The following is a 26,286-nucleotide window of genomic DNA, read 5'->3' as shown; positions in this document are numbered from 1 at the left end:
ATATAGTAAAACCCGATTCAAAAGTGCCAAACCCCTCCGAGAAAAGTTACATTGGCTCCCAATCAAAGAACGGATCCTCTTCAAAATCTGTACTCTGGTCCACAAAATTATATATGGCATAGTCCCAGGATACATGATAGACCTTATAGATCTACCATTAAGAAACAGTATTGGATCATCACGATCCTACCTAAACCTACGCTACCCAAATTGCAAAGAACTTAAATACAAAACAACCTACGCATCTGGCTTCTCCTATATAGGCGCACAACTATGGAATGGACTCCCTAAAGCTGTGAAAACAATCCATGACCACCTGAATTTCAGGAAATCACTAAAAATCAACCTCTTCAAAAAGGCCTACCCCAATGATCCAACGTAAACACCTTCATCCAGCAACACAGCATGACCAATGATCGTACTGGACAATATACAATCCTTATTCTTTCGACCATTACAATTACCTGATTCAATCACTATATAATCTTGTATTTGTTATCAACCGACTTGGCGAACGCCTTTGACGGTACTATGTAAGCCACATTGAGTCTGCAAATAGGTAGGAAAATGTGGGGTACAAATGTAACAAATAAATAAATGATGGACTGGTAGCAAAAGTTTGTGTCTACTGGACACTCGGCTGTATTTAGAAACTTGCATTAACAAGATTGGTCAGGTTCTGGCACAAATCACTATTTTAAAGTATCTATTCCACTCTGAAAAATCATCTGATAATACCATGGGGCAAAAGTCCAGCCATGAGAGCTCTTCTGCAGCTTATTAACACACTGAAGAAGTACTGAGCTTTAAAATATACAAAGTTTTAAAGAAGTAAAACCATTTTTAAAATCCCTATCAGACTCACTGGTTCGCTTCTTTTAATGTGTAAATATAAGGGTCAGTGAACAAGTTTTGGGTGGGTCCTTCAATTGTGACCAACTTTCAAAAACTGTGCTCCATTTTTATCTATCAGTGTAACTGCAATATCATTTTCCCAATGAAAAGAGCACATTTCTTACTGATTCTTATTCTTTACACATTCAAGAGAACATACATGGCGATCACAAGATTTTTCAAGGCAAAGCGTGACCGGTGTAGAGCACAGATGGAGACTTTCAGGTTGTACGTTCATATATTTACATGAATTAGAAGGCATGATGAAACACCATACTTTGCAGGTTTTCCTATTTCCTCTGATTTGCTCCTTGGCGATTTGTTTTCTCAGTGGTAGAATGGTAGAAAACATGTTTTCTTCTTGTCTTAGGCTGCACCATTCTGAACATGTGGATGTTATCCCCTCCTACCAGCAGATGGAGGTAGAGAAAAAGCTAGTCTTCCAGTGAACTCACCGGTATAACCTGCTGGTACTCTGGGAAAGTTCCAGTATTTTTTTTCTACCTCTAGGTTGTTCAGACTGGTGATCCTGGTTCCTGGACTAGCTCCCTTGCTCTGCTGGCTGAAGCTGCACAGTGAGGTTGAGCCTAACGGACCCTGGATTGGACCTGGTTAAGTGTGGAGCCTTGCCTTTCTCTATAAGTTTTAGCTATAAAATTCTACTTCAGGTATGCTGCACTATTTCCCATCCCCCATCTTTCTTTGCTGTCAGCCACATGCAGGAATTTCTGGCTGGTCACATGCTCTGATGGTGCCTCATGTTGCTAGGGCAACTCAGCTACCTGAGAAGAGGTATGGCAAGGACACCAATTTCAAGCCTCCAGCACATATGAAAGACCCAATTAAGTCTCCAGCACATATGCAGCACCTATGATTGGTCCAGGGTAGAGGAGAGGTGGATGCTCACCACATCCTATAAAACCACGCTGCAGACAAAGAAACTCTGAAAAACTAGACATGCTTATTTATTTAGATTTTGCTCACACCTTTTTCAGTAGTAGCTCAAGGTGAGTTACATTCAGGTACACTGGATATTTCTCTGTCCCAGGAGGGCTCACAATCTAAGTCCGTACCTGAGGCAATGGAGTGTTAAGTGACTTGCCCAAGATCACAAGGAGCAGCAGTGGGATTTGAACCGGCCACCTCTGGATTGCAAGACCGGTGCTCTAACCACTAGGCCACTCCTCCACTTGGAAAGAGAGTTTCAGATCCGTCCAAATGACCTATTTTTTCCCGAAGGGGGTGATCTCCCCCCCTTCGTAGAAACTAATTCTCCATAAGAATCTTTATTTCATTCATTCTTTCTTTCTTCCTTCCTTTCTCTCTGTTCTGTGACCTTTGTATGAGGAATAAGCTTTCCTTCCTCCTTTTTCTCTTCTTTATATAATTAGTCTGATTACTTATAATTACCAGAGGTACTGATGTTAGATTTTGAAAGTTTGTTATAGCTTATCACTGATGTCTGATGCTGTGCTGGTGGGTGAGTAATAAAATACTTTTAATTCTCTGATTCCTGATCAATTTTTCTATAATATTTTGTAATATTTCGTAAGTTGTTTAGAGAATAGCAAACCAAATGCGCAGCCTAGTACACTTTGCTGCCCCCAGTCTCAGTCTTTAGCATTCACTGGGCGAGGCGTGTGGCTCAGTCTTGAAGGACCCTGCTGGATGGGCGCGGGTCCCCATCCCCCTGCCCCTCATAGCCTGTACATCTTGTTTGGGTGTTCCTTCCCTGGGCTCTCCTGCAGCTCCCAGGCACATTAAAATGAATAAAATTATAATTGGTTCTACCTGGTTAGCTTTATTCCTCTTTTCAGGGGAATAAAGCTCTTTGAGTAAATGAAAAAAAAAACAAACAAACAATCTTGTTTGCATTTAAAACAAACAAAAAAAAATAACAGACACATTGAGAGTAGAGGAACAGCTGAGATGCCGGAGCCCCAGGCCAAAGTTGGCCTATGCAGGGAAGCAGGTCTGCATACGTCTGCTGCATGGCTGAGCACACCTGCAGGCAGATGCTTTGTAGTCTGCAAGAGCCAGCAGTTTAATACAGCTTCTAGCTCTGTCTGCCCTGCCTGTGATGGGCAGTTTCTGACTTCGGAAACAGCCTCAGGAGGTGGGGGAGAGGCCCCCGGAGCTGTAAGCCACTTTCCCTGCACTGAAGAGTCGGGATCCATGGTCCCAGTGTCTTCACCTGGAATGGCAACTATTTTGTCCTTCCTTTTTTTTTTTTTCCCTCTCTCCTGCTACTTTCCCGTAGTAGGAGTGCTTGCAACCCCCATTGGGGCATGGAGGGGTTGGGAGGGGGGCTTGTCTCTACCACCCACCCAGGGTCTGCATGTGTGTGTGTGTGTGGGGGGGGGGGGTCAAGCTTTTTTTTGGCTCCAAAACAGTCCAATTGGTTAAGCAGGCCCTGCAGATAAAGGCAGGCCCCTGGGGACCCGGTTGATGCTGGCCAGTGCCTCCATTCCAGAGGCCAAACACCATAGGTATAACTGGGGAGCTTCAGATGCCTCGAGTGCCGCTGCTTTGATCCCTGGGAATCAGGAGGAGGATCTGTTGGCCACCTAGTCCCCGAGGGTTTTAGATTTTGAGGAAGAGGAGTGTTGTGATTTGGCTTTTCCATAAGGAGGAGCTTTCTCATCTCTTTGATATGGTCTCAACAGCTCTGGGGATGCTCACAGCTCTTGTTGCAGGTCCTTCCAAGAGGGATCCCCTGTTTGGAAGGCCTTGCGTGACCCCCGAAGCATTTTCCTCTCCACAAGGCTCTCACTTGCATGATGCTGGCAAAATGGAAGTCACCTGATAGGATTCTCAAGGGGGCCAGGGCCCTGAAGCCACCTGTATGCCATTGCCCCTGAGGATGTGGAGAAGTACTAGCTGTACCCCAAGGTGGACACGCTGGTCTTGGCAGTCATCAAGAAGATGGCTGTCCCCATCCAGGGGGGTTTGGCTCTCTGCAAGCTTCATGAGCAGTGGGTGGACCAGCATTTTCATCTTGCATTTACAGATGCCTTCATGGTGTTCCTTTGTGACTCAGGTAGTTGTTTTTTCCTTACAACATTTGCTTGACTTGGGGAAGGTGGAACTCGTTCTTCTTTTTCAAAGCGAGGTCTGGGCCATTACTCCATTTTTTTTGTGGTTCCAAAGAAGGTTGGCTCCTTCTGGCCTATCCTGGACCTAAAGGGACTGAATGCTTGCCTTTGTGTGCAGCATTTTTGACTGGAAATCCTTTAGTTGGTGACTGCCTCAATTTGGCCAGGCAAGTTTTTGAGGTCTCTGGACCTCACAGAGGCCTATCTGCACATTCTCAGCCCTGACTGTGACTAGAGAGATTTGGATGGACTGGAGTGGGGCTTTGATGACAATTTCAGAAGCTGGAGAACAAGGCCAGTGCTGGGCAGATTTCTGCGATCTGTACCCTGAAAATGACGAGGACAAATCAAGATCAAGTATACATAAGTAGTATCACATCATACCATATGCTATGAGTTTATCTTGTTGGGCAGACTGGATGGGACCGTACAGGTCTTTATCTGCTGTCATCTACTATGTTACTATGTGGGGAGCATCACAAGTGGTATCTCCATTTGTGTGCTTGAGTGCTATTTCTAATTTCTGGCCCTGCCTTTTGGGCCGGCCACAGCGCCACACACCTTTTCCAAGGTGATGGTGGTGGTGGCTACCCATTTGAGGTGCTAAGGTATCGATGTATATCCCTGCATGGACAATTGGTTAATCCAGAATGACTCGGAGGCAGAGCTCAGGGAGGCCACTGCTCAGGTCATTGCTCTCCTGGAAGAGTCAGGTGGATCATTTGAAGAATCACCAGCTACCATCTCAGCCCAGGTCCAGGTCCACTTGGGGATTCAATTTGACACAGCTCGGGGGTAGTTTTCTTCCAGGAGGAGTTTGCTGTGAAGTTACATGCTCAGAAACGCAGGCTTTGCAAGCTACCAACTCCCAAAGTTTGGGATTACTTTCAGCTCTTAGGCTGTATGGAGGCAACCTTGGAGGTGATGCTTTGGGTGAGAGCACACATGCAGCTTTTTCATTCGGCCTTGTTGTTCAGGTGGACTCTGGTCTCCCAGGATTTTGAGCACCCACTGCCTCTCTCTACTAGGGCATGAGCCAGTCTGGACTAGTGGGATTGTCTGGCTCACCTCCTTTGGGGGAGGTGGGCTCTCGTTGGAAGCCCCTCATGGGTGGTGGTTACCACCGATGTAAATCTCGACTGCATTTGGGGCAGTGGAGGGTTAAGTGACTTGCCCAAGGTCACAAGGAGCTGTAGTGGGAATAGACCCCAGATTGCCCCTCCTCCACTCCACTGTCATCTATGGTATGCAAATCTAGTGCGCCTGCTGGTGGCCGAGCCGCAGGCTCCTGTGTTGGGGGCTAGTGGAAATGGAAGATCCGGATCCCTTCAGGCTTGTGGTCTGGCCCTTGAAAGGCGACAGTTGGTGAAGTGCAACTTTCCTTCCACAGTGATTTCCACCTTGCTTAGGTCCCGGACATCTTTCATGTCCTTGGCTTATGTGCAGGTCTGTAAGGTTTTGTTTTTTTTAACGATGGTGTGCCAAGTGGGCTCTGTCTCCATGGAAGGCCTGGTACAATATAATAGGTTTTGAGCCCATTAGGGACAATGCCAGTACCTAAAAAGAAAATTGTAAACCTCTTAGGTCCAGGCGGTATATAAAAATTGAAAAAAAAAAAAAAAAAGAAGCACAAATCCCTGATGTCTTAGCCTTTCTGTAGCAAGGTTTGGATCATGGTCTGTCCCTTATTTCCATCAAAGTCCAGCTGGCTGCCCTTTCCAGTTTTCAGGGCAAAGTACAGGGGTCTCTCCCTGGCAGCATATGGAGAGATTACTTGGTTTTTGAAGGCGGTTACTGATTTGCTGCTTTTGGTGCACCCTTCCTTTTCTTCCTGGGACCTGAATTTGGTTCTGTTGGTGCTCTCCGGAGCTTGCTTTGAGCCTTTGCGGCATGCCGCCATAGAGTGGAGTAGCCCAATGGTTAGTGCAGTGGGCTTTGATCCTGGCAACCTGGATTTGATTCCCACTGCAGAACCTTGTGACCTTGGGCAAGTCACTTAACACTCTATTGCCCTAGGTACAAAAACTTAGATTGTGAGCCATCTAAGGACAGAGAAAGTACCTGCATATAATGTGTACAGTGCTGCGTACGTCTAGTAGTGCTATAGAAATGAATAATAATAGTAGTATCCCTCAGTTAAGGACCTTACCCTTAAGGAAGTCTTCCTTGTTGCTTTCACTTTGGCCTACAGGGTTTTGGAGTTGGGACCCGTTCCACTCTTCTTCTTTTTTTTTTGGAGGACTCAGTGTCGATCCGCACAGTTCCTGCCTTTCTGCCCAAGGTGGTCTCTGCGTTTCATGTGAACCAGAAGATCTGTTTGCCCTCCCTTCAAGTGGAGGGGTCTGATCCCTTTGCTTGGGGACTACAGAAGTTAGATGTCCGAAGGAGGTTGCTTTGTTACTTGGAAGAAACCAATGAATTTTGTCTGTCCGATCGTCTTTTTGTTGTTTTCCATGGCCCTCGCCAAGGCCACGGTTGCATGGTGGATCAAGGCAGCCAGTGCTTCCAGGTTTGAAAGCTCACTCAACAAAGGCTCAGGCCCAGAAGGTCGCTCTGGAGATCTGTAGGGCAATGATGCGGTTATTGCTGCATTCATTTGTGGATGTGCTTGGCATGGCTTGCTCAGACTTTGGCAGAGCTGTCCTCAGGGGAGATTTGTCTTCCCCTACTACAGTAGTTATTTTTGAGTACATCCCAAATATTCAGAATGGTGCAGCCTAGATGTCAAGGAAGGTGAAATTATATCTCATCTGATAATTTCCTCTTCTTTAGTCGGCTGTGCTGTTATGAAGCCTGCTCTTGGAGTACTCTGCATTTTTCTTTTCAGTTTAAAAAAAAAAAAAAGCGTTTTTGAACTGACTCTGGGTGGGAGATGGGGTATGGGGAGAAAATGAAAAACTATATGGTGACCAGCAGCTACATGTTAACTTTTTTGTATTGATATCTCTTCATCAGAACTGTAAATGTTCTACCATGTTACTGTTAATAAAAATGATTTAAACAAAAAAAAAAGAAGAAGAAGAAGAAAGGAACGATAAGCTAATTTGAGATACCAGGAGGTGACCCTCAGAGATGCAGGGTTACACGTGTCACTCTGTGGTATTATGCTCGCTTGTGTTTATTGCAGCTGCATTGGTTGATGGAACATGGATGTGTGTTACAAAGGAACCTTCTGCTGCTTTGACAGAGGCATAATGTCACTTTTCCAGAGCACCAGCAGGCTATACCGGTGATTTCACTGGAAAAGCCTAGCTTTTTCTCTACCTCCATCTGCTGGTAGGAGGGGAGAACACCCACATGTTTAGAACAGTGCAGCTGACTGAAGGAAAGGAAATTGTCAGGTAAGACATAATTTTATCTTCCTTGAACCCCCATTTGCTTAGATTTAAACATATGCCACCTTTAGAAACTGTGTCAGCCCTTCACATATCCTAAGACCTCAAGTAATGTTTTTTTTTTCCTTAGCTTCAATGCGGAAGCTTCAAGAACAGAATGAATTATACCAAGCCAGCCAAACAAAGATGGCTGAAGGAATGGCTTTAGCATTAGGGAAAAAAGACCAGGTAATGGATGTATATGGATGTAAATCCTTTAAGAACCTACATGTAACTTTCTGAGAGTTCTTTTTGTTTATAAGCAGGGGGCAAAGGTGCAAATAATGTCATTTTGGTCTTGTATTGGTATTTCTCATTATTTGTATAATTCCATGGTACACACGTGTGCATAAAAAATAAAAGGGATACCTAGCTACTGATCTACTCCTATTCCTCTTTATGCCCCTTTTAAATATTTTGTTGTAAAGATTCTCTCAGGAATAGATTCCTGTAATACATTCCCCATCTAAGATGAAGTTAAAGGGGGCTAAACACTTATCCTTCTCTTATATGACTCATTGGAACTCACCACCATTTGTTATTAAGATTGAAAGGTCTTTGAAAAATTTTAAGAAATGTATAAAAACTTGGCTGCTATTTGTTATTTGATATTGGGCCACTGCTGGTTGAAACTGCTATCTCTGGCATCTAATTTATTTATTGTTTGTTTATTTATTCATGGCATTTGTACCCCACATTAGCCTGAAATAGACTCAAGTTCAATGTGGCTTACAAACACGCAATAAGGGAATAAAATAAAACATAAAAATGTGGTGGTTCTCTGCCTTCTGTATCTTTTTTTATTTTATTTATTTTTTTTAACGGATTGTAAGTTTTATAATGTGTCTTTTTGCCTTACAGATGATTCTGTTTTGGGTTTTTTGTTTTGGTACAGTTATTTGGTTTCTCTTGATGGAGATTTTGCAACACTCTTAATGTCTTTTGCATTAAGAGTGGTGTCTATCAAATACTTTTAAAATAAATGAAATGTATAATTTTGCCTATTCTCTCTATATTTTTCTGGTAAATGATATTATTGTAAGGTGCCATGTTTTGTCTTTCTGTTTTTAGGAGTGGATGGAAAAGTTAGCTGACCTAGAAAAGGTAAATGTATTTCTGCAAAGAAAAGTGAAATCTCTAGGCAGTTATTGCCTACTGTTACCTGCTCCATTTTATGCTGAGTGGGACACGAGTGTTTTAAAGTAAGCTTTCCAGTAGCCTGAGATATGAGGATTGAGTGTCTATTAATTTCTTTGGTAGTAATCTAACTTGCCACCATAGGGAGGCAACCATTGAAAGAAAAGTCCACACGTTTCTTCTGTTGTACCAAGAAGTGTGCATAGAAGTTTTCACTCTTTTGTTCCCACAACAAAGAGAGAATATCCCGGTTTCTGAGGAGGCTGGGCTGCAACTCTCTATCAGGTTTTGTATTTTATCTCCTATCTGTCCTTTACTCCCATTTGCTGCTGCTATAATGGTGCTTTACCTCTGCCCTCAAGTGCTCCAGGACAAGGAGGCTGCTCTTTGCTGTTTTTTTTCCCCATCCTTCTGAAGACCAAGTATGCCAACTCCTTTTATGACAGAGGAGTAAATAGAGCTTAATTTTATTGCTGTGACCTTATCAGAGATTTGTTTTTAACTGAAAAGCTTGAAAACCCATTGCAATGTGGGTAAATTTAGTCAGGGATACATGCAGTTCTTCCAGAAAAGTGGATTAAATAACGAAAACATGCCAGTCTTTGGAGTGGAGGGATGCCGGCTAAGTACTTGATGATCTTTCTGATATTCTGTAACTCTAAAATACACAAAATTACTTGTATTTTACATTTTGTGGTAGCTTCCTGTTGGAAAAGGGCTTCATGCTTTCTTCCTTCTTCTGGCCAACTAGTACTTGTTACACTAAAATGTTTCAGAATTCTCATTTCTTTAGGAATATGTGTATCTGTTGTGAGTATAGGTTTAAATGTTTATATAGCTTTTCCACAGGTCGAAACTAACTGGACAAGGCTCGCAGCATTATATTCACGTTGAACCGTGCTGCATTTAATGGCTTATACTTAAAACCATCAGTCCCATGCATCACACAATCTTTTTTTTTTTTTTTTTTTTTTAAGTTCCAAAAATGTTTTAAATTGGAAGTAAAAATAATCAGTAACTTTCAAACAGCCTGAGTATCCAAAAACAAATTAGTGTAAGCTGTGTACACAAATGTTTTTCATGCGTTACAGTCACAAACCATACACGGTAATTAAAATGATGTGTTTCCAGTTACTTATCCTAATCCGCTCTCTAATACCTATGTCCCTCTCATTTTATAAAGGCCACCTAAAGTTATTTGTCAATTTGCACACTTAAATTATAGAATACTAGCACTTATGCAGTGTTATATCTATGTGTTAGTTGGCTGCTAAATTAAGGGCACATCTCGCTTGGTGCATAAATGCAAGGGGACTTTCACAGGAAGTGCATGGATGTGTCCAACAATTACATATGTAACTTGTAGAATACTGTTAGTTATGCACTATGGGTCCTTTTACTAAGCAACGGTAAAGAGTGGCCTTTGGTAGTGTGGACACGTGAAATTGGTGCGCTGGGACACTTGTTTACCACAGCTGGGAAAAAGGGGCTTTTTTAAAATGGGGGCAGTAAATGGTCATGCGCTAAAATTAAAAATAGCATGCAGCTATTTACTGCCTGAGCCCTTACCGCCACCCATTGACCTAGCGGTAAGGGCTCACGTGCTACTCATGAGGGAAATGGCATGCACCGACTTCAAAACTACTACTGCAGGGTGCCCACACTACCCTTGCGATAGTGCCGATTTGGCACGTGCTATCTGCGCGGTAGCCCTTCTGTTGCTTAAAGGATCCCTATGTTTTTGTATTGTTAACTTTATTGTAAATATTAGATTGTAACCCCTTCTTGATCCATGGAGCCTGAGCTGTCTATAAATTTGGTAAATAAGTAAACTGCCTCATTTAGGCACTCATTTATGTCTGCCATTGACATGATATAAGAATGTGTGCCTAACTGCTAGAGAATGACACGGGGGGGAAAGTAGTTTGTCCCCACCCCCGCAGGCCCTGTTTCCATCCCCACCCCGTCCCCGCAGGTTCTGTCCCTGTCCCCACCCCATCCCCTTGGGCTCTGTTCTCATCTGCAGAAGCCTCGAACACTTATGATTTTATATTTAAATCTTTTTATTAAAGTATAAAAAGGAACAATATGCTGTGCAACTGTTTTGTATAAATTACAAATAGAAAACAATAATAACAATAAGTAGCTATAATAACCCTCCCACCACCCAACCCCAACAATAGATGACTTCTACTACCCAAAGGAATCCTAATCCACTCTGTTAAAATATCCAGGGGTACAAAATAGAACCCATTCTGTGTGCCCTAGAGGGGAGAACTATGAAGCACTGTTATGATTTTTTTTAATCTATGGATGAATAAGAAGTCATTAACAATCTCAGGATTCAGTCTAGCTCTCCTGTCTTCCACATTCCCTCCTGCAATAGAAGATGTCTTCTTAGAAGATGTGCTGGTAGTAGGATGTACAGGATCCCCCATGTGGCCAGCATGTTTTCTTGTTTTTCCAAAAAATAAAAATATTGTTGTCTGCATCAATCAAACATAAATAACAGTCCAGTTCATTAACAGGCTTCAAAGTAGAAAGTGACACAGGTTCTGTCTCTGTCCCCGCGGTTACTGCAGGTCCCCATCCCAGTGTCATTCTCTACTAGCTGCTGGTGCATAAATGCCAACTTATGCTAGTTGAGATGCCATTATAGAATTTGCACTCACCACGCTCCATCTTTTGTTACCCTTTATAGAATTGCCCCATCCCTCTGTAAATCTATAAACATGTGCGTACATGAGCAAGTTATTAAGTTTTATAGAATAGTGTCAGTTGTGTGCTGCTAATTGGTGTTAATGACAATTGGCTATAATTGGTCTTGGTGCTAATTAGAACTAATTAGCAGTTAGTAGTTGGTATTTTCTAAATTGTGCACAAAATTCTTCACGCACACAACTGCAAGGGGGGTGTAGATGTGAGAGGAGCATGAACGGGTCAGGGAAGTGCTTAGCACTTGCATGCCTGTGTTCAATTAGGCATGGGCTCTTAACCGCAGCCATTGAGCTGCATTAAGTGCTTACTCATAAAGTTAGGTGTTTTAACTGCAGACTTATGCTAGTATTTTGTAATGGTAGTTGAAGAATCCCGGTGCCTAACTGAGCGATCTATATACAAAATTACCCCTGAAATGTTTTATAAGGTTCTCAGAAGTATCCCTAATAGTGCACAGATTCTCATACAAGTTTATATCTGTTCCAAAGAAGGTATAAATATGTGTGTGTGCGCTCATTCACTCTATGTATGTAGACATCTGTAAAATTGGGTGGACATTGTAACTCTGCCTGTGTACATGTATGCATACACAGTCTTCTCACGCATGCTTGTAATGTGTGTTCAGCCATGCAGTTTTGTAATACCCATTTTTGCAGGTGAAATATACTTTACATGCAGAAAATTCTTCATAAACTTACCCCCTGTAGGCACACAGATTTTTCTTTGTAGGCTGTGACATCTTTTAATGGACCAACTAGAGAGTTTTGTGACACGTGAGCTTTTTAGATCACACAGGCCTCTCCTGATGTGGTAAATTAAATCTTCACTACTAGCTAAATTCTTTGTGTTATATCCCAGTGTAGGCGGGGATCTGGTTTCAGTCTCTTAGAACATAACTGCCATATTGGTTCTGACCAAAGGTTCATCTAGCCCAGTATCCTGCTTCCAAAAGTGGCCAAACCAGATCATAAGTGCCTGGCAGAATCCCTAACGTAGCAAGATTCCAAGCTACTGACTCCCAGGGGTAAGCAGCGACTTTATCTGGGTCTACCCTAATAAATTGGAATTTATCCAAACCTTTTTAACCGTATCACGCAACTGCTTTTACCATGTCCTCTGGCACTGAGTTGCAGAGCTTAACTATGTGTTGAGTGAAAAAATATGCTTTTCACTCATTTGTTTTAAAAGTATTAACTTTGTAACTTCATGGCATGTCCTTTAGTCTTTGTACTTTTCAAAAAAGAAAACAATGAGTTTTTTTTTTTACTTCTGCCACTGTACTCAGGATTTTGTAGACCTCTATCCATATCTCCCTGAGCTATCTATTCTTCAAGCTGAGGAGCCCTAGTCTATTTATCCTTTCCTCATTTGGGAGTCATCCCACCCTCTTAATAATTTTGGTCCCCCTACTTTGTACTTTTTCTAATTCCGCTATATCTTTTTTTTTTTTGAGATGCGGTGCCCAAAACTGCACACAATGTTTAAGGTAAAGTTGCAGGGAAGTGATACAGAGGCATTACGATATTCTTTATATTTTCTCTTCCTTTCCTAATAATTCTGTTTGCTATTTTGACCGCCACCACACACTGAGCAGATACTTTCAATGTATTGTCCACAATGACACCTAAATCTTTTCCTGAGTGGTGACTTCTAACGTTGAACATTGCATCATGTAGCTGTAGGAGGCCTTGAAAATTTTTCTTGGGATTTAGAGTCCAGCTCAAAAATTTAGGACCAGTAGCTGAGACCTTTCTCAACCGCCCCCCTCCTTCACCATTGAAGTAAGGAACGGGGGAGACAGGGGGAACTATTCTAAGCTCTATGTTAGCTCTTCAGGGCTTGATTTACTAAGCATGTTTTTCGTCTTCCTTGTCCAAGGAAAAGTAAATCATGCCCTTAATGCATCCCTGAATGCCACTGGGAGTAATACGTAGCAGCAACCTCCCTTTCTACCCAGTCATTACCCAATCCAGTTCACTGTCTTTACCCCACCCCCAAATTGTCACCCAGTCTCTCTCTCTCTCTCTCTCTCTCTCTCCTGGTCCTGTCATCACTCTTTTAGCCCATTCCACTTCACCTGTTTCCCTCCTCCCTTATTTCAGCCACCCCTCAGCCCTTCACCCCATCTAGCCATCACCACCCAGGTGGACAATCAGTTGCCTTCTCCCCAAAAAGCCAGGCAGCTGCCCCCCCCCCCCCAGCCTGTACATCACCAAACCAGACAGCTGTCACCCCTCCCCTGTCTGTATCCCTAGCAAGGCAGCCAGCCTCTCTCCTTTCCCACTAGCCCTTGGAACTACCTGTTTCCCTGCTGTCTGTGACTTCTGTGCATTGTGTGGATCTGTGCGAGTCTGAGCCACCTATTGCAGGAACTCTCACACTGGCCTTGTAAGACTTGAGAGAAAACAAAAAGAATGGGGGAAGACCAATCTGATTCCAACACAAGGGTTGACGTTTATAGAGCTATATAACTGACGGCACAGTTCTGTGTTTTGGTGCTAAATGCGCCTGCCTTAGGAGTCAAAACAGTTCATTTCAATGAATGGTTCATGACAAATATTCAGTAGTTCAAAAAGATGTTACTATAGCACCATCCAAAAGTAAAACACCCACTAGGATATCATAGCATAAGTGCTTATGGTATTACATCCAGTCAACCCAAAAAGATAAACTCGCAGCATAAGGTATGATGTGATACTACATATGCATAGTTGATATTGATTTGTCCTTGCCATTTTCAGGACACAGACCATAGACGTCTGCCTGACTCTAGCCTTATTCTCCAACTACTGAAGCTGCCATTGATTCCCAGCCCATCCCAACCTCTTCAGCCATGATCGGGGCACAGACTGTAGAAGTCTTGTTCTCCAGTTACTGAAGCTGAATCTGTCCAGCCATAATCGGCACAGACCGTAGAAGTCTGCCCGGCACTGGCTTTGCTCCTCAATTTCTGGTGTTGCCCTCTAACCATGTCTAAACATGTTTGGTTCCACGACTTCCATACAGGATTCCTTTGTGTTTATTTCATGCATTTTTGAATTCTGTTACTGCTTTCATCTCCATCACCTCCTGTGGGAGGGCATTCCAGACACACCTACCACCCTCTCCATAAAAAAGTACTTCCTGACATTATTCCTGAATTGGCCCCTCCTACAATCTAAATTCACTTCCTCTAGTTGTACCACCTTCTGTCCTCTGGAAAAAGTTTGTTTGTAGATTAATACCTTCCACATATTTGAATGTCTGTATCATATCGCCCCATCTCTCCTTTCCTCCAGAGTGTACATCTTCAGGTCCTCGTCTTTCCTCATACGTCTTGTGGTGCAAACCCCATATCATTTTCTTCACGTTTCTCTGACCTGCTTCAAGTCTTTTTAACGTCTTTAGTAAGATGCGGCATTCAAAACAGAGCACAATTCTCCAAGTGGGGCCTCGCCACCAACTTGTACAGGGGCATCAACACCACCTTTCTTTTGCTGGTTATACCCCTCTCAATGCAGCCTAGCATCCTTCTGGTCATGGCCACAGCCTTGTCGCATTGTTTTGTCACCTTGAGATCCTCAAGACACCATCACCCCAAGATCCCCTCTCCTGAGCTGTGCTTATCAATCACTCTCCTATTTTGTACATCTTCTTTGGATTTCTGTACCCCAAGTACATCACTCTGCACTTCTTTGCACTAAATTGTAACTGCCAGACCTTTGACCATTCCTTTAATTTTTGGAGATCTCTTCTCATGGTTTCTATTCCTTCCGGGGTATCCACTCTATTGGCTATCTTCATGTCATCCCCCAAAAGGCAAACATTTCCTTTTAACCCTTCAGCAATGTCTCTCTCAAATATATTAAACAGAATTGGCCCCAGTACCGACCCCTGAGGCACTCCACTTCTCACCTTCCTTTCCTCTGAGTGAATTCCATTTACCACCTCCCTTAGTCGCCAGTTGGTCAACCAGTTCCAATTCAGTTTACCACTTTGGGTCCTAAGTTCAGCCTTCTCAGCTTATTCAAGAATCTTCTGTGAGGACCTGTATCAAAGGCTGAAATCCAAGTAGATTACATCTAGCGCATGTCATTTATCCAGTTCTTTGGTCACCCAGCCAAAGAAATCGATCAGATTCATTTGGTAGTATTTTCCTTTGGTAAACCCATGTTGCCTCGGATCCTGCAACCCGTTGGATTCTAGAAAGGTAACTATCTTTTCCTTCAGCAGTGACTCCATTATTTTTCCTATCACCAACATAAGGCTTACTGGCCTGTAGTTTCCCACTTCTTCCTTGTTCCCGTTTTTGTGAAGAGGGACCACATCCACTTGTCTCCAATCCCGCAGAACCTCTCTCATCTCTAAAGATCTATTAAGTAAATCATTAAGAGGTCGCTCCCTCAGTATACTGGGATGTATTTAATCCATCCCCATAGCTTTGTCCACTTTTAGATTTTCAAATTGTTTATAAATGTTTTCTTCTGTGAATGGTGCAATATCCACTCCATTTCCAGATATACCCTTGGCAGCTGACCGTGGTCCTTCACTGAAGAAAATCCTGGAGAAAACCGAAGAGAAGTATTTGTTAGCACATTCACTTTATCCTCATCACTCTCCACATAGCTGTTCTCAACATCTTTTAGTCTTACTAGTCCATTCCTAGCTTTTCTCCTTTTCCCAATATATCTGAAAAAGGTTTTGTCACATCTTCAGCCATTTTTTCTTCCTCATGGTGCTTTTGTGATCTGTATTTCCATCTTTGAGTTTAATCCAGTGAACTTTTCCGTGATTCTCTTGGTGCGTTCTTCTATATTTCTTGAACGTAGCCTTGTTTGCCCTTATTTTTTTGGCCACTTGTTTGGAGAACCACATAGGTTTCCTGTTTCTCTTGTTTTTGTTTTACTTTCCTTGTATAAAGATCTGTTGCCATATTTATAGCAGCTTTCAGCTTGGACCACTGCCCTTCCACTTCTCCTATGCCTACCCAGCTCCTTCTTCAGGTATTCCCCCATTTTACCAAAATCAGCATATCTGAAATCCAGTGCTTTATGTTTTGTGTGTCATGCGATGTTAACTATTACCTAGGTGGGCACCCACCAGGATGTTGGAAACACTTCCTGTATTTGTGGGCACTAGATCCAGTCGACTCGTTCTTCGTGGGTTTTATCACCATTTGTCTAAGCAAAGCATTTTGACAGACACCCACAATCTCTCTGCTTCTTTCCAATTCTGCTGATGGGACATTCCAATCCAAATCAGGCAAATTGAAATCTCACAGCAACAGCACCTCCCCTTTCATTCCAAGCTTATGGCTATCTTGATCCTTGTCCAGCTTCTTCATTTGTGCAAGTTCTTGCATTGCGCTGCTCAGACTTAGGCAGAGCCACACAACACAGGGAAGAGGCATTTCCTACTTTCAGCATCGGCAACGGGAGTCAAAAAATGCTTTTAAACTGAGGGAAAAAAATCCCAGGTGCCAGGGACAAATTCTCTAGTTGCCATGGCTACCTGGTGCCTGAGATTTGTCGAGCCTTAAGCTATAGTTTGGATTATTCTTCCTAGTGTGTATCACTTAGCACTTGTCCACATTAAATTTAATCTGTCATTTGGATGCCCAGTCATCCAATCTGGGAAGGTTTTGCAGTTTCTCACAGTCTTCATGCAGTTTAACAGCTTTGAACAGTTGTATCTCATCTGCAGATTTGATCACCTCACTCTTTCCAATTTCCAGGTCATTTTTAAATATGTTAAAAAGCACCGGTCCCAGTACAAAAATGTTCTCTCTAACGACTGTTCGCCATTTCTTGAGCTGCCACGTAGCAGTTCTCCACTGCCATGCAGCAGGGGCAACAGGATCATCCCCACCTTCCTTCTGCCATCTACCACTACTTCTGTAGACCAGCAGCAACGGTGGTAAAACAAGCAACTCTCACCACAGGGCCGGGCTCCTCATTCGCATGGCTGTTGAATCTGCTCCGGAACAGGAAGTGACATTGGAGGAGGTGGGACCATGAGCCATGTGAATGGAGAGTCTGGCCCCCTAGTGAGCGTAGCTTGTTTTGTCACTGCTCCTGTTTAGAAAAGCAGCAGCAGCCGTGGAGGGGGTGAGACACGAGGGGGAGAGAGGGGGCTGATGCTGGATGGAAGGGGAAGGGCAGAGGCTGGATTGGGAGGGGAAGCAGAGGGGATATAGGCTGGGTGGAAGAGGGGGGAGAGTGGGCAGATGGTGGAATGGGAGGGAGAGGGGGCAGATGGTGGATGAAAGGGGTAGGTAAGGAGGGCAGAGGCTGGATGAATAGGATGGATCATGTATTCGTTCCAATATCCATGCAAGTGTTTATGTGTGTGTGAATCTGTAATACATGCTCACAGGGTAATATAAAGGATAATTTTTGCTCATGTCAATTAAGTCCTTAGAGGGAACATTGCAGTACAGATCTCTGTGGTACTCTACTATTCACCTTTCTCCATTTAGAGAAATGACCATTTAACTCTACTTTATGTTTTCTATCTTTTTAACCAGTTGCCAATCCAGAACACTGTCTCCTATCCCATGACTCTTTAATTTTCTCAGAGCTTTTAAATGCTGGCCTTTGTGCTGTGATTCACAGGAGAAAAAGGTATTGTCTGCTCGCTTGAAAGAAATGAAAGAGCAAAGGTTGAATCTTTTCCAAAAAAGAGATGAGCTTGATGAACTAGAAGGGTTTAAAGAACAGGAGCTGGCCAAGGTTAAGCACATGGTAAGGATATTCTAAATATTTTGACTGGCGTCTTGCTAAAGCGCCTTGCTGACGACATATGAGTAGTAGTCTTAAGAGTATGTTGTTAGCTACACAAGTTGCAAATGTATTTTAAGGCAACAGGGCCTCCTACATTTTTTACTTTTTAACCCAGTTATGCTATTAACTCTGACCATATCCTTTGACAACAAACTCCAAAGTGCATTAACCGAAAGAATACTTTCTCAAATTTTGTTTTAAATTTGCTACCTGTTAACTCCATATCATTTGTAGCTAACCCCCTCCCCTCACCCCCAGTGAGGAAAAAGACATTGTTTGTAACAGGCAATCTTGCAATATACTAAGGAAAGAAGGAAGGTGAGGAAAAAACCCTTTTTATAAAATAATAATAATAACTGAAGACTTCATGGTGTGATACATAAAGCTTTGGCAACATATTTTGGCTATGTAAGAGACATTGAAGTCATTTCCAGTTCTGGTGGAAATTGTGGTATTTTGTATGTTCCATTGCAAAGTGGTATTTGGGGTTTTCTTTTCTCTTTTTTTTTTCAGCTTTTAAAAACAGAAGGATTATTGACAAAAGCAAAACAAGAATTGGAGGAGCAAAGAAGCCATCAGAGCCGGGCTGAGGAAGAGCTGCAAGTTGCCAGTCAGTTGGCAGACACTTTGAAAAAGGAACTCCAGCTGTTACAGAAAGAACATTCTGACCTTGACAGACAAAGGTTAGGGGCTTTGGAACATTTAGGGGTGTATAGTGAATGGGGGGTGCCTTGGTAGTGATGAGCTGTGGGTTCTCTTTCCCCTGTATAGACAAACCGTGGGGAGGAATTTTGAACTGACTTCCTGAAAGTGTGCTTACCAGGTTGGTGGGCAACAGCATCCATGAGGTCATATTCATTCTCACTTGGCAGCTGTGCCTTCTCCATTACAGAAATGCCACCTTTCACCTCCTGCCATAAGTTTGTCATTTCTTTGCTAGATGTATACTATAGCTGGTTTATAACTAGAAGCAGGACAAGCAGGAGAGAAGCGGTCACACTAGGGTGGTGTCACCACGATTGTGCCAGAATGGAAATGCCCTCCTAGAGTTTAGAAAAGCCTTGAAATCTTTCTAGACATGTGCAAGTGATCCTGCTTTGTTCCTCTTCCTCCTCCAACTGTTTTGTCCACTCAGTGAGATGGAATATGTTCTGCTCTCCTTTCTCTTCCTTTATATAATAGCCAAAAGAAAAAGAACAAAACTGTTTTAATTTCCAAGACAACCAGACCTGGGGCACTTTTCTAAGGAAATAGCACTACTCCAGGAATCAAAGATCTGATGGTAAAGAAGGCCTTTTCAGCCTTCCATGGAGAGATCCCACTGACTATTGAGCCTGTACTCACTGGTCAGGGAGATCCACTCTTTCCAGCAACAGGACTCACAGCTGCTTTGCTACTCTCTGAGGACACATGGGGCATGACTCTCCCCAAGAAAGATCATTCCCCTGATTAGTATGCTGCTTACCTCTAAGGACCCTGCAACTTCCAGTGAGCAACTGTGGTGGTCCTGGTCCCACAATCTCTCATGAACACACACCTAGTTGGATCATAGATTAGGAACCTAGCAGTGTGCAGACAGTATGGGCCTTATTCTGGTGCCTTCACTTTGCCTTCCATTGAAAATTCTCTCTTTCTGCTATTGAATACAGTGCTCATTCTATCTGTGCTGAAGCTCCACGGTGCCACTGATTTCAGATCAGGGCATCTGTTGCTGCAGTCGTTCCTCTTGATTTCCACCGACACCACTGACTTGATCCTCAGATTTGCTGTTGCTGATTTCAGACTGCACAGTGGTGTAGGGGGCCCTTAGCACAGATTCCCAACAACAGTGCCAGTAAAACATTGTCTGTTGTGGCCTCTGCCAGTACATAGTAAATGCAACCTGTGCCCACTACACCCCCTATGCTACCCCTTCTACTATTGACCTCTTCTGAAAGCATAAGCCATGCGACAAGAAATGCGGTAGTGCACTGCACAGATGAGAGATGACACCATTTAATGTTCAGATAGCACCCTTAACAAATCTGTTCCTACATCTCTGTTGCCCAAGCTGGCAGCCTGCCACTCCCGCCATCCCTGCCTTGATGATATTGTTCTGTTCTATGGTGCTACAGTGGCTAGGCAGCGCTTTAGAGTTCAAATTATGCCTCAGGTAGCATATATCCCTGCCCCAGAGCTTGTTCAATCTATGTGTGTACCCGAGTGAAAAAAAATTGCCAAGATTTCTGGTGCATGTATGTGATCTCAGGATAGGAGTGATTAAGCAAGTCCTGCTACAGTATGTGCAGCTGGTGTTAGCCCTTGTGTGTGTGACCAACAAGTTAGTTGCTTCTTCCCTTAAAGGAGATGGTGCAAACCCTTTGTAGTTAGACCAGTGTAGAGTGCATTCTCAAAGGACAAGCAGGCCAGTTGTATTTTCACATGTGGGTGACATCATCCAATGGAGCCTGGTGCGGATGCTGCCTAGCATATATTAGCTAAAGAAAATTCTAGCAGTGTCCCATCTGACATGCGGGGGTACCATCTGACATGCGGGGGTACCTTCCCACCCGGTGCGCGAGATTGGGGGGGGGGGTCCATCAGTCTCTTCTTTTCCGTGGATCTAGGAGGACGTGTTTTTACAATCTCCCTTCAGTGCGTTTTTTCTTTGACTTTTCAAGTGCCTTCCCAAGCAAGTTTTTATCTCCTTTTACTTATTTTTCTTCAGTATTTTAGTTTCTGTACTTTCCCTGTTAAATCTCAGTTATTTTGGCCTTTCGCATTTTCTTTCTTTTTTTCGTGGCTTTTTAGGCCTGCTTAGGCCTGGGCACTGGCTTCAGTTTGAGTTGTGGCCATTTTTACTTTCAAGATTGAGGAGTTTAATTTGGCCATAATTCTTTTCTCGATGTCTAAAAAGATTCCCAGTGGCTTCGAGGTGTGAGCAATGTAATCGAGTAATTTCTGTAACGGACCTGCACAATTGGTTCGTTGGGTGCCTAGGGCGTATCCACTAGGTTGATTCTTCTTGTTTAAGGAAATTGAAGAAATCTGTGCAATCCTAGGCTTACATTTATATCCCATTTACTGCCTTGGGTTACAAAGTCTTATGTGAACGGCAGTTTGGTTCATTTACTGGACAGAGAAGCCCCACTGTACTCCTTGTTATAGGTAAGTAACCTTTCTTTTCCTGCACAAACTGCTAGGCGCAAATCTTAAAGTCTGATACAGGTCTAAATAGTAGGCTGCCAGTCAGTGTCTCTCCAGCTAGAGTCAGCATTACTGTTGCCCTTATTTCTTCCTGATGATTCGTATACTGTACATCTGTCATTCAGCAGGTCATTATGAGCACAGGGGAACAGTCACAGCATTACAGACTTTGTCACCTCTAGTCTGCCAGTTCAAATTCCAGAACAAGTGGCCAGTGTGAGTGATGGTCCCAGTAGAATTCAGGGGCTATAGCAGAAGCATTCACATTGCAGCTCCTGTCAGATTCCTGCAAGCCTGTGAATTAATGCTGCACACCTCGTCCTTGGCCTGTGACAGCTACATATTGAAAGAGAAAAAAGGGATCCCATTCTGGTCTGGTCTAAACTATTGGAAGACTCAGAAAATGTCACTCTTCTCTCTGTGTGTGTACAGGCAAGAATTGGTAGTAGCGCAAACAAGTGCTGAAAAGAAAATTACTGACCTGGAGCAAAGGGAACAAGAACTCCAAACTTTTATCCAGCAGCAATCTTATGATTTGCAGAAGGTAAGCTGAAATCCAAACAAGCTGTCACATTGTTTTTTTTCACAGCTTCAGGTGTCTTCTGAAATTGTGTTAACACAATATGCTCTACTGTCTACAAAGCCTACAGGAAATATTTAGTGAAGCTCAGATTAGTCAGCTACCTATACATACAAACATTTATCTTTTGTCCTGTGCCAAAAATGTCTCCAAATACAGCTGTAAAAACCAGTTTCTCCGAGGACAAGCAGGCTGCTTGTTCTCACTGATGGGGTTGACGTCCTCGGCAGCCCCCTCCATCGGAAAGTTTACTAGCAAAGGCCTTTGCTAGTCCTCGCGCGCCCATGCGCACTGCGCATGCGCAGCCGTCTTCCCGCCCGAAACCGGCTCGAGCCGGCCAGTCTTCTTTCGTCCGCGCTCGGTACGGTTGTGTTACACCGTTCGTGCCCCAGAGAGTCGACCTCGCGCGTCCTTTTCGACGTGTTTTTCTCTTCAACTTTTCTCAAAAAGTTCGGGAAGCGCTCCGGAAGTGTTCCGGAAGACCCTTTCGGGTTTTCTGCCCTTCCCGTATTTTTCAGTTTTTTGCCCCGTAAGTTTTCTTTCGTTGTCGGGGTAGGCCTCTTTTGGCCTCGGTCGAGATTTTTTCTCCCTCTAAATTTTGGTGCTTCAATTTTCGCCATTTCGGCTTTTGATTTCGCCGGCGTGATTTTTCCGCCCATGACATCGAAGCCTTCCAGCGGCTTCAAGAAGTGCACCCAGTGCGCCCGGGTAATCTCGCTCACTGATAGGCACTCTGCGTGTCTTCAGTGTCTAGGGGCCCAGCACCGCCCTCAGAACTGCAGTCTGTGTTCCCTGTTACAAAGGCGGACTCAGGTAGCGAGACTAGCCCAGTGGAACGTTTTGTTCTCGGGCTCTTCGTCGGCATCGGCACCGGAGGCATCGAGTGCATCGACGTCGTCAGCGTCCGGACCTTCTCCCTTGGCTGCCGCTCCATCGACTGCATCGAGGCATCGGACCTCTGCATCGGCGCCGAGGCATCGGGCGACTGCATCGACGTCGGTGGTACCGAGACTTCGTCTGCTGATGTCGTCGGACGGAGGTGCATCGTCAGGAGTGCAGGTGAGGGCTGTCCATTCCCCTGCTGGTGGCGGTGAGCCTTCGGGTGGGTCTCCTCCTACCCTGAGGGCTCCTGCGGTACAGCCCCCCCGGGATCGACCCTCTTCGGTCTCGGCCCCGAGGAAGCGACGGATGGATTCTACGTCCTCCTCGTCGGTGCCGGGGAGCTCCGGTGACATGCTTCGGAAGAAGTCGAAGAAGCATCGACACCGGTCTCCTCCCCATGTCGGCACCGAGAGCTCTGGGTCGCCGAGGGATTCGGTACCCAGCAGGCATCGGCACCGAGAGGACCGCTCACCCTCTGTTCAGGAGGTGTCGATGCGCTCCACTCTGGACAGCCCGGAACAGCCTCCTCGCCCGGAACAGGTTCTGACGTCGACGCCTGCATCGACCTCTCAGCCTTTTTCTGCAGCCACTCTAAACGAGAGCCTCCGGGCCGTTCTCCCAGAGATTCTGGGAGAGCTGTTGCGCCCTACCCCTCCGGTACCGGCGGTGCTTGCGCCTCCGGTACCATCGAGCGCGGCATCGCCCAGGTTGAGGTCCCCGACGTCGGTACCGCGTGCGGTGCCGACCGCGGCCACATCCCAGGAAGGCTCCCCGACTACATCGGCGGAGGGAGCTTCGCCGATGCGGGCGAGGGAATCTACCTCTCGACGCCCCCACCGTGGACGGGGTTCCACCGAGTCGAGCAGGGCGAGGTTGCAGACACAGGTTCGTGAACTTGTGTCTGACACCGAGGGTGAGGCCTCGTGGGAGGAAGAGGAAGATCCCAGATATTTCTCTGACGAGGAGTCTGAGGGTCTTCCGTCTGATCCCACTCCCTCTCCTGAAAGACAGCTTTCTCCTCCCGAGAGTCTGTCTTTTGCTTCCTTTGTCCGGGAGATGTCTACGGCCATCCCCTTCCCGGTGGTTGTGGAGGACGAGCCCAGGGCTGAAATGTTTGAGCTCCTGGACTATCCTTCTCCACCTAAGGAAGCGTCCACTGTTCCCTTGCACCATGTCCTGAAAAAGACATTGCTTGCGAACTGGACCAAGCCACTAACTAATCCCCACATTCCCAAGAAGATTGAGTCCCAGTACCGGATCCATGGGGACCCAGAGCTGATGCGCACTCAGTTGCCTCATGACTCTGGAGTTGTGGATCTGGCCCTAAAGAAGGCTAAGAGTTCTAGGGAGCATGCTTCGGCGCCCCCGGGCAAAGACCCTAGAACCTTAGACTCCTTTGGGAGGAAGGCCTACCATTCTTCTATGCTCGTGGCCAAAATCCAGTCTTACCAGCTCTACACGAGCATACACATGCGGAACAATGTGCGGCAGTTGGCGGGCTTGGTTGATGCTCTTCCCCCTGAGCAAGCCAAGCCTTTTCAGGAGGTGGTCAGGCAGCTGAAGGCGTGCAGAAAATTCCTGGCCAGAGGAGTTTATGACACTTTTGATGTTGCGTCCAGGGCCGCTGCTCAGGGTGTGGTGATGCGCAGGCTCTCATGGCTGCGTGCCGCCGACCTGGAGAATAGACTCCAGCAGCGGATTGTGGACTCGCCTTGCCGTGCGGACAACATTTTTGGGGAAAAAGTCGAGCAGGTGGTAGAGTCTCTCCACCAGCGGGACACCGCATTCGACAAGTTCTCCCGCCGGCAGCCTTCAGCTTCTACCTCTACAGGTAGACGATTTTTCGGGGGAAGGAAGACTGTTCCCTATACTTCTGGTAAGCGTAGGTACAATCCTCCTTCCCGACAGCCTGCGGCCCAGGCTAAGCCCCAGCGCGCTCGCTCTCGTCAGCAGCGTGCGCCTCAGCAAGGCCCCGCGGCTCCCCAGCAAAAGCAAGGGGCGAGCTTTTGACTGGCTCCAGCAGAGCATAGCCGACATCCAAGTGTCAGTGCCGGGCGACCTGCCAGTCGGAGGGAGGTTGAAAGCTTTTCACCAAAGGTGGCCTCTCATAACCTCCGATCAGTGGGTTCTGCAAATAGTCCGGCAAGGATACACCCTCAATTTGGCCTCAAAACCTCCAAATTGTCCTCCGGGAGCTCAGTCCTACAGCTTCCAGCACAAGCAGGTACTTGCAGAGGAACTCTCCGCCCTTCTCAGCGCCAATGCGGTCGAGCCCGTGCCATCCGGGCAAGAAGGGCTGGGATTCTATTCCAGGTACTTCCTTGTGGAAAAGAAAACAGGGGGGATGCGTCCCATCCTAGACCTAAGGGCCCTGAACAAATATCTCGTAAAAGAAAAGTTCAGGATGCTTTCCCTGGGCACCCTTCTCCCCATGATTCAGCAAAACGATTGGCTATGCTCTCTGGACTTGAAGGATGCCTACACTCACATCCCGATACTGCCAGCTCACAGACAGTATCTGCGATTTCAGTTGGGCGCACGCCACTTCCAGTACTGTGTGCTACCCTTTGGGCTCGCCTCTGCGCCCAGGGTGTTCACAAAGTGCCTAGCTGTGGTAGCAGCGGCGCTTCGCAGGCTGGGGGTGCACGTGTTCCCATATCTCGACGATTGGCTGGTGAAGAACACATCCGAGGCAGGAGCCCTGCAGTCCATGCAGATGACTATTCGCCTCCTGGAGCTACTGGGGTTTGTGATAAATTACCCAAAGTCCCATCTTCTACCAGTGCAGAAACTCGAATTCATAGGAGCTCTGCTGGATTCTCGGACGGCTCGTGCCTATCTCCCAGAGGCGAGAGCCAACAACTTGTTGTCCCTCGTCTCGCGGGTGCGAGCGTCCCAGCAGATCACAGCTCGGCAGATGTTGAGATTGCTGGGCCACATGGCCTCCACAGTTCATGTGACTCCCATGGCCCGCCTTCACATGAGATCTGCTCAATGGACCCTAGCTTCTCAGTGGTTTCAGGCTGCTGGGGATCTAGAAGACGTGATCCACCTGTCCACGAGTTTTCTCGAATCCCTGTACTGGTGGACGGTTTGGTCCAATTTGACTCTGGGACGTCCCTTCCAAATTCCTCAGCCACAAAAAGTGCTGACAACGGATGCGTCTCTCCTGGGATGGGGAGCTCATGTCGATGGGCTTCACACCCAAGGAAGCTGGTCCCTCCAGGAACGCGATCTACAGATCAATCTTCTGGAGTTGCGAGCGATCTGGAACGCTCTGAAGGCTTTCAGAGATCGGCTGTCCCACCAAATTATCCAAATTCAGACAGACAACCAGGTTGCCATGTACTACGTCAACAAGCAGGGGGGCACCGGATCTCGCCCCCTGTGTCAGGAAGCCGTCAGCATGTGGCTCTGGGCTCGCCGGAACGGCATGGTGCTCCAAGCCACATATCTGGCAGGCGTAAACAACAGTCTGGCCGACAGGTTGAGCAGGATTATGCAACCTCACGAGTGGTCGCTCAATTCCCGAGTGGTGCGTCATATCTTCCAAGAGTGGGGCACCCCCTTGGTGGATCTCTTTGCATCTCGAGCAAACCACAAAGTCCCTCAGTTCTGTTCCAGGCTTCAGGCCCACGGCAGACTGGCATCGGATGCCT

At 45.6% G+C, this 26,286-nt stretch overlaps 1 protein-coding gene across 3 annotated transcripts in view; it reads left to right on the top strand.

Annotated features, from left to right (window-relative positions):
* GOLGA1 (golgin A1) overlaps nucleotides 1–26,286 on the top strand; it is a 125,057-nt gene that overhangs the window by 34,978 nt on the left and 63,793 nt on the right. For all 3 annotated transcript variants that reach the window (XM_030207391.1, XM_030207388.1, XM_030207390.1), the window contains exons 6-10: nucleotides 7,455–7,552; nucleotides 8,435–8,467; nucleotides 17,812–17,940; nucleotides 18,493–18,662; nucleotides 21,598–21,709. In XM_030207391.1, coding sequence (XP_030063251.1) covers nucleotides 7,455–7,552; nucleotides 8,435–8,467; nucleotides 17,812–17,940; nucleotides 18,493–18,662; nucleotides 21,598–21,709 — 542 coding nt within the window. The remainder of the gene's footprint in view (nucleotides 1–7,454; nucleotides 7,553–8,434; nucleotides 8,468–17,811; nucleotides 17,941–18,492; nucleotides 18,663–21,597; nucleotides 21,710–26,286) is intronic.

Source organism: Microcaecilia unicolor, chromosome 6 (assembly GCF_901765095.1).
Source record: "Microcaecilia unicolor chromosome 6, aMicUni1.1, whole genome shotgun sequence".
Lineage (NCBI taxonomy): Eukaryota > Metazoa > Chordata > Amphibia > Gymnophiona > Siphonopidae > Microcaecilia > Microcaecilia unicolor.
This window is presented reverse-complemented; position numbering and strand designations above follow the sequence as displayed.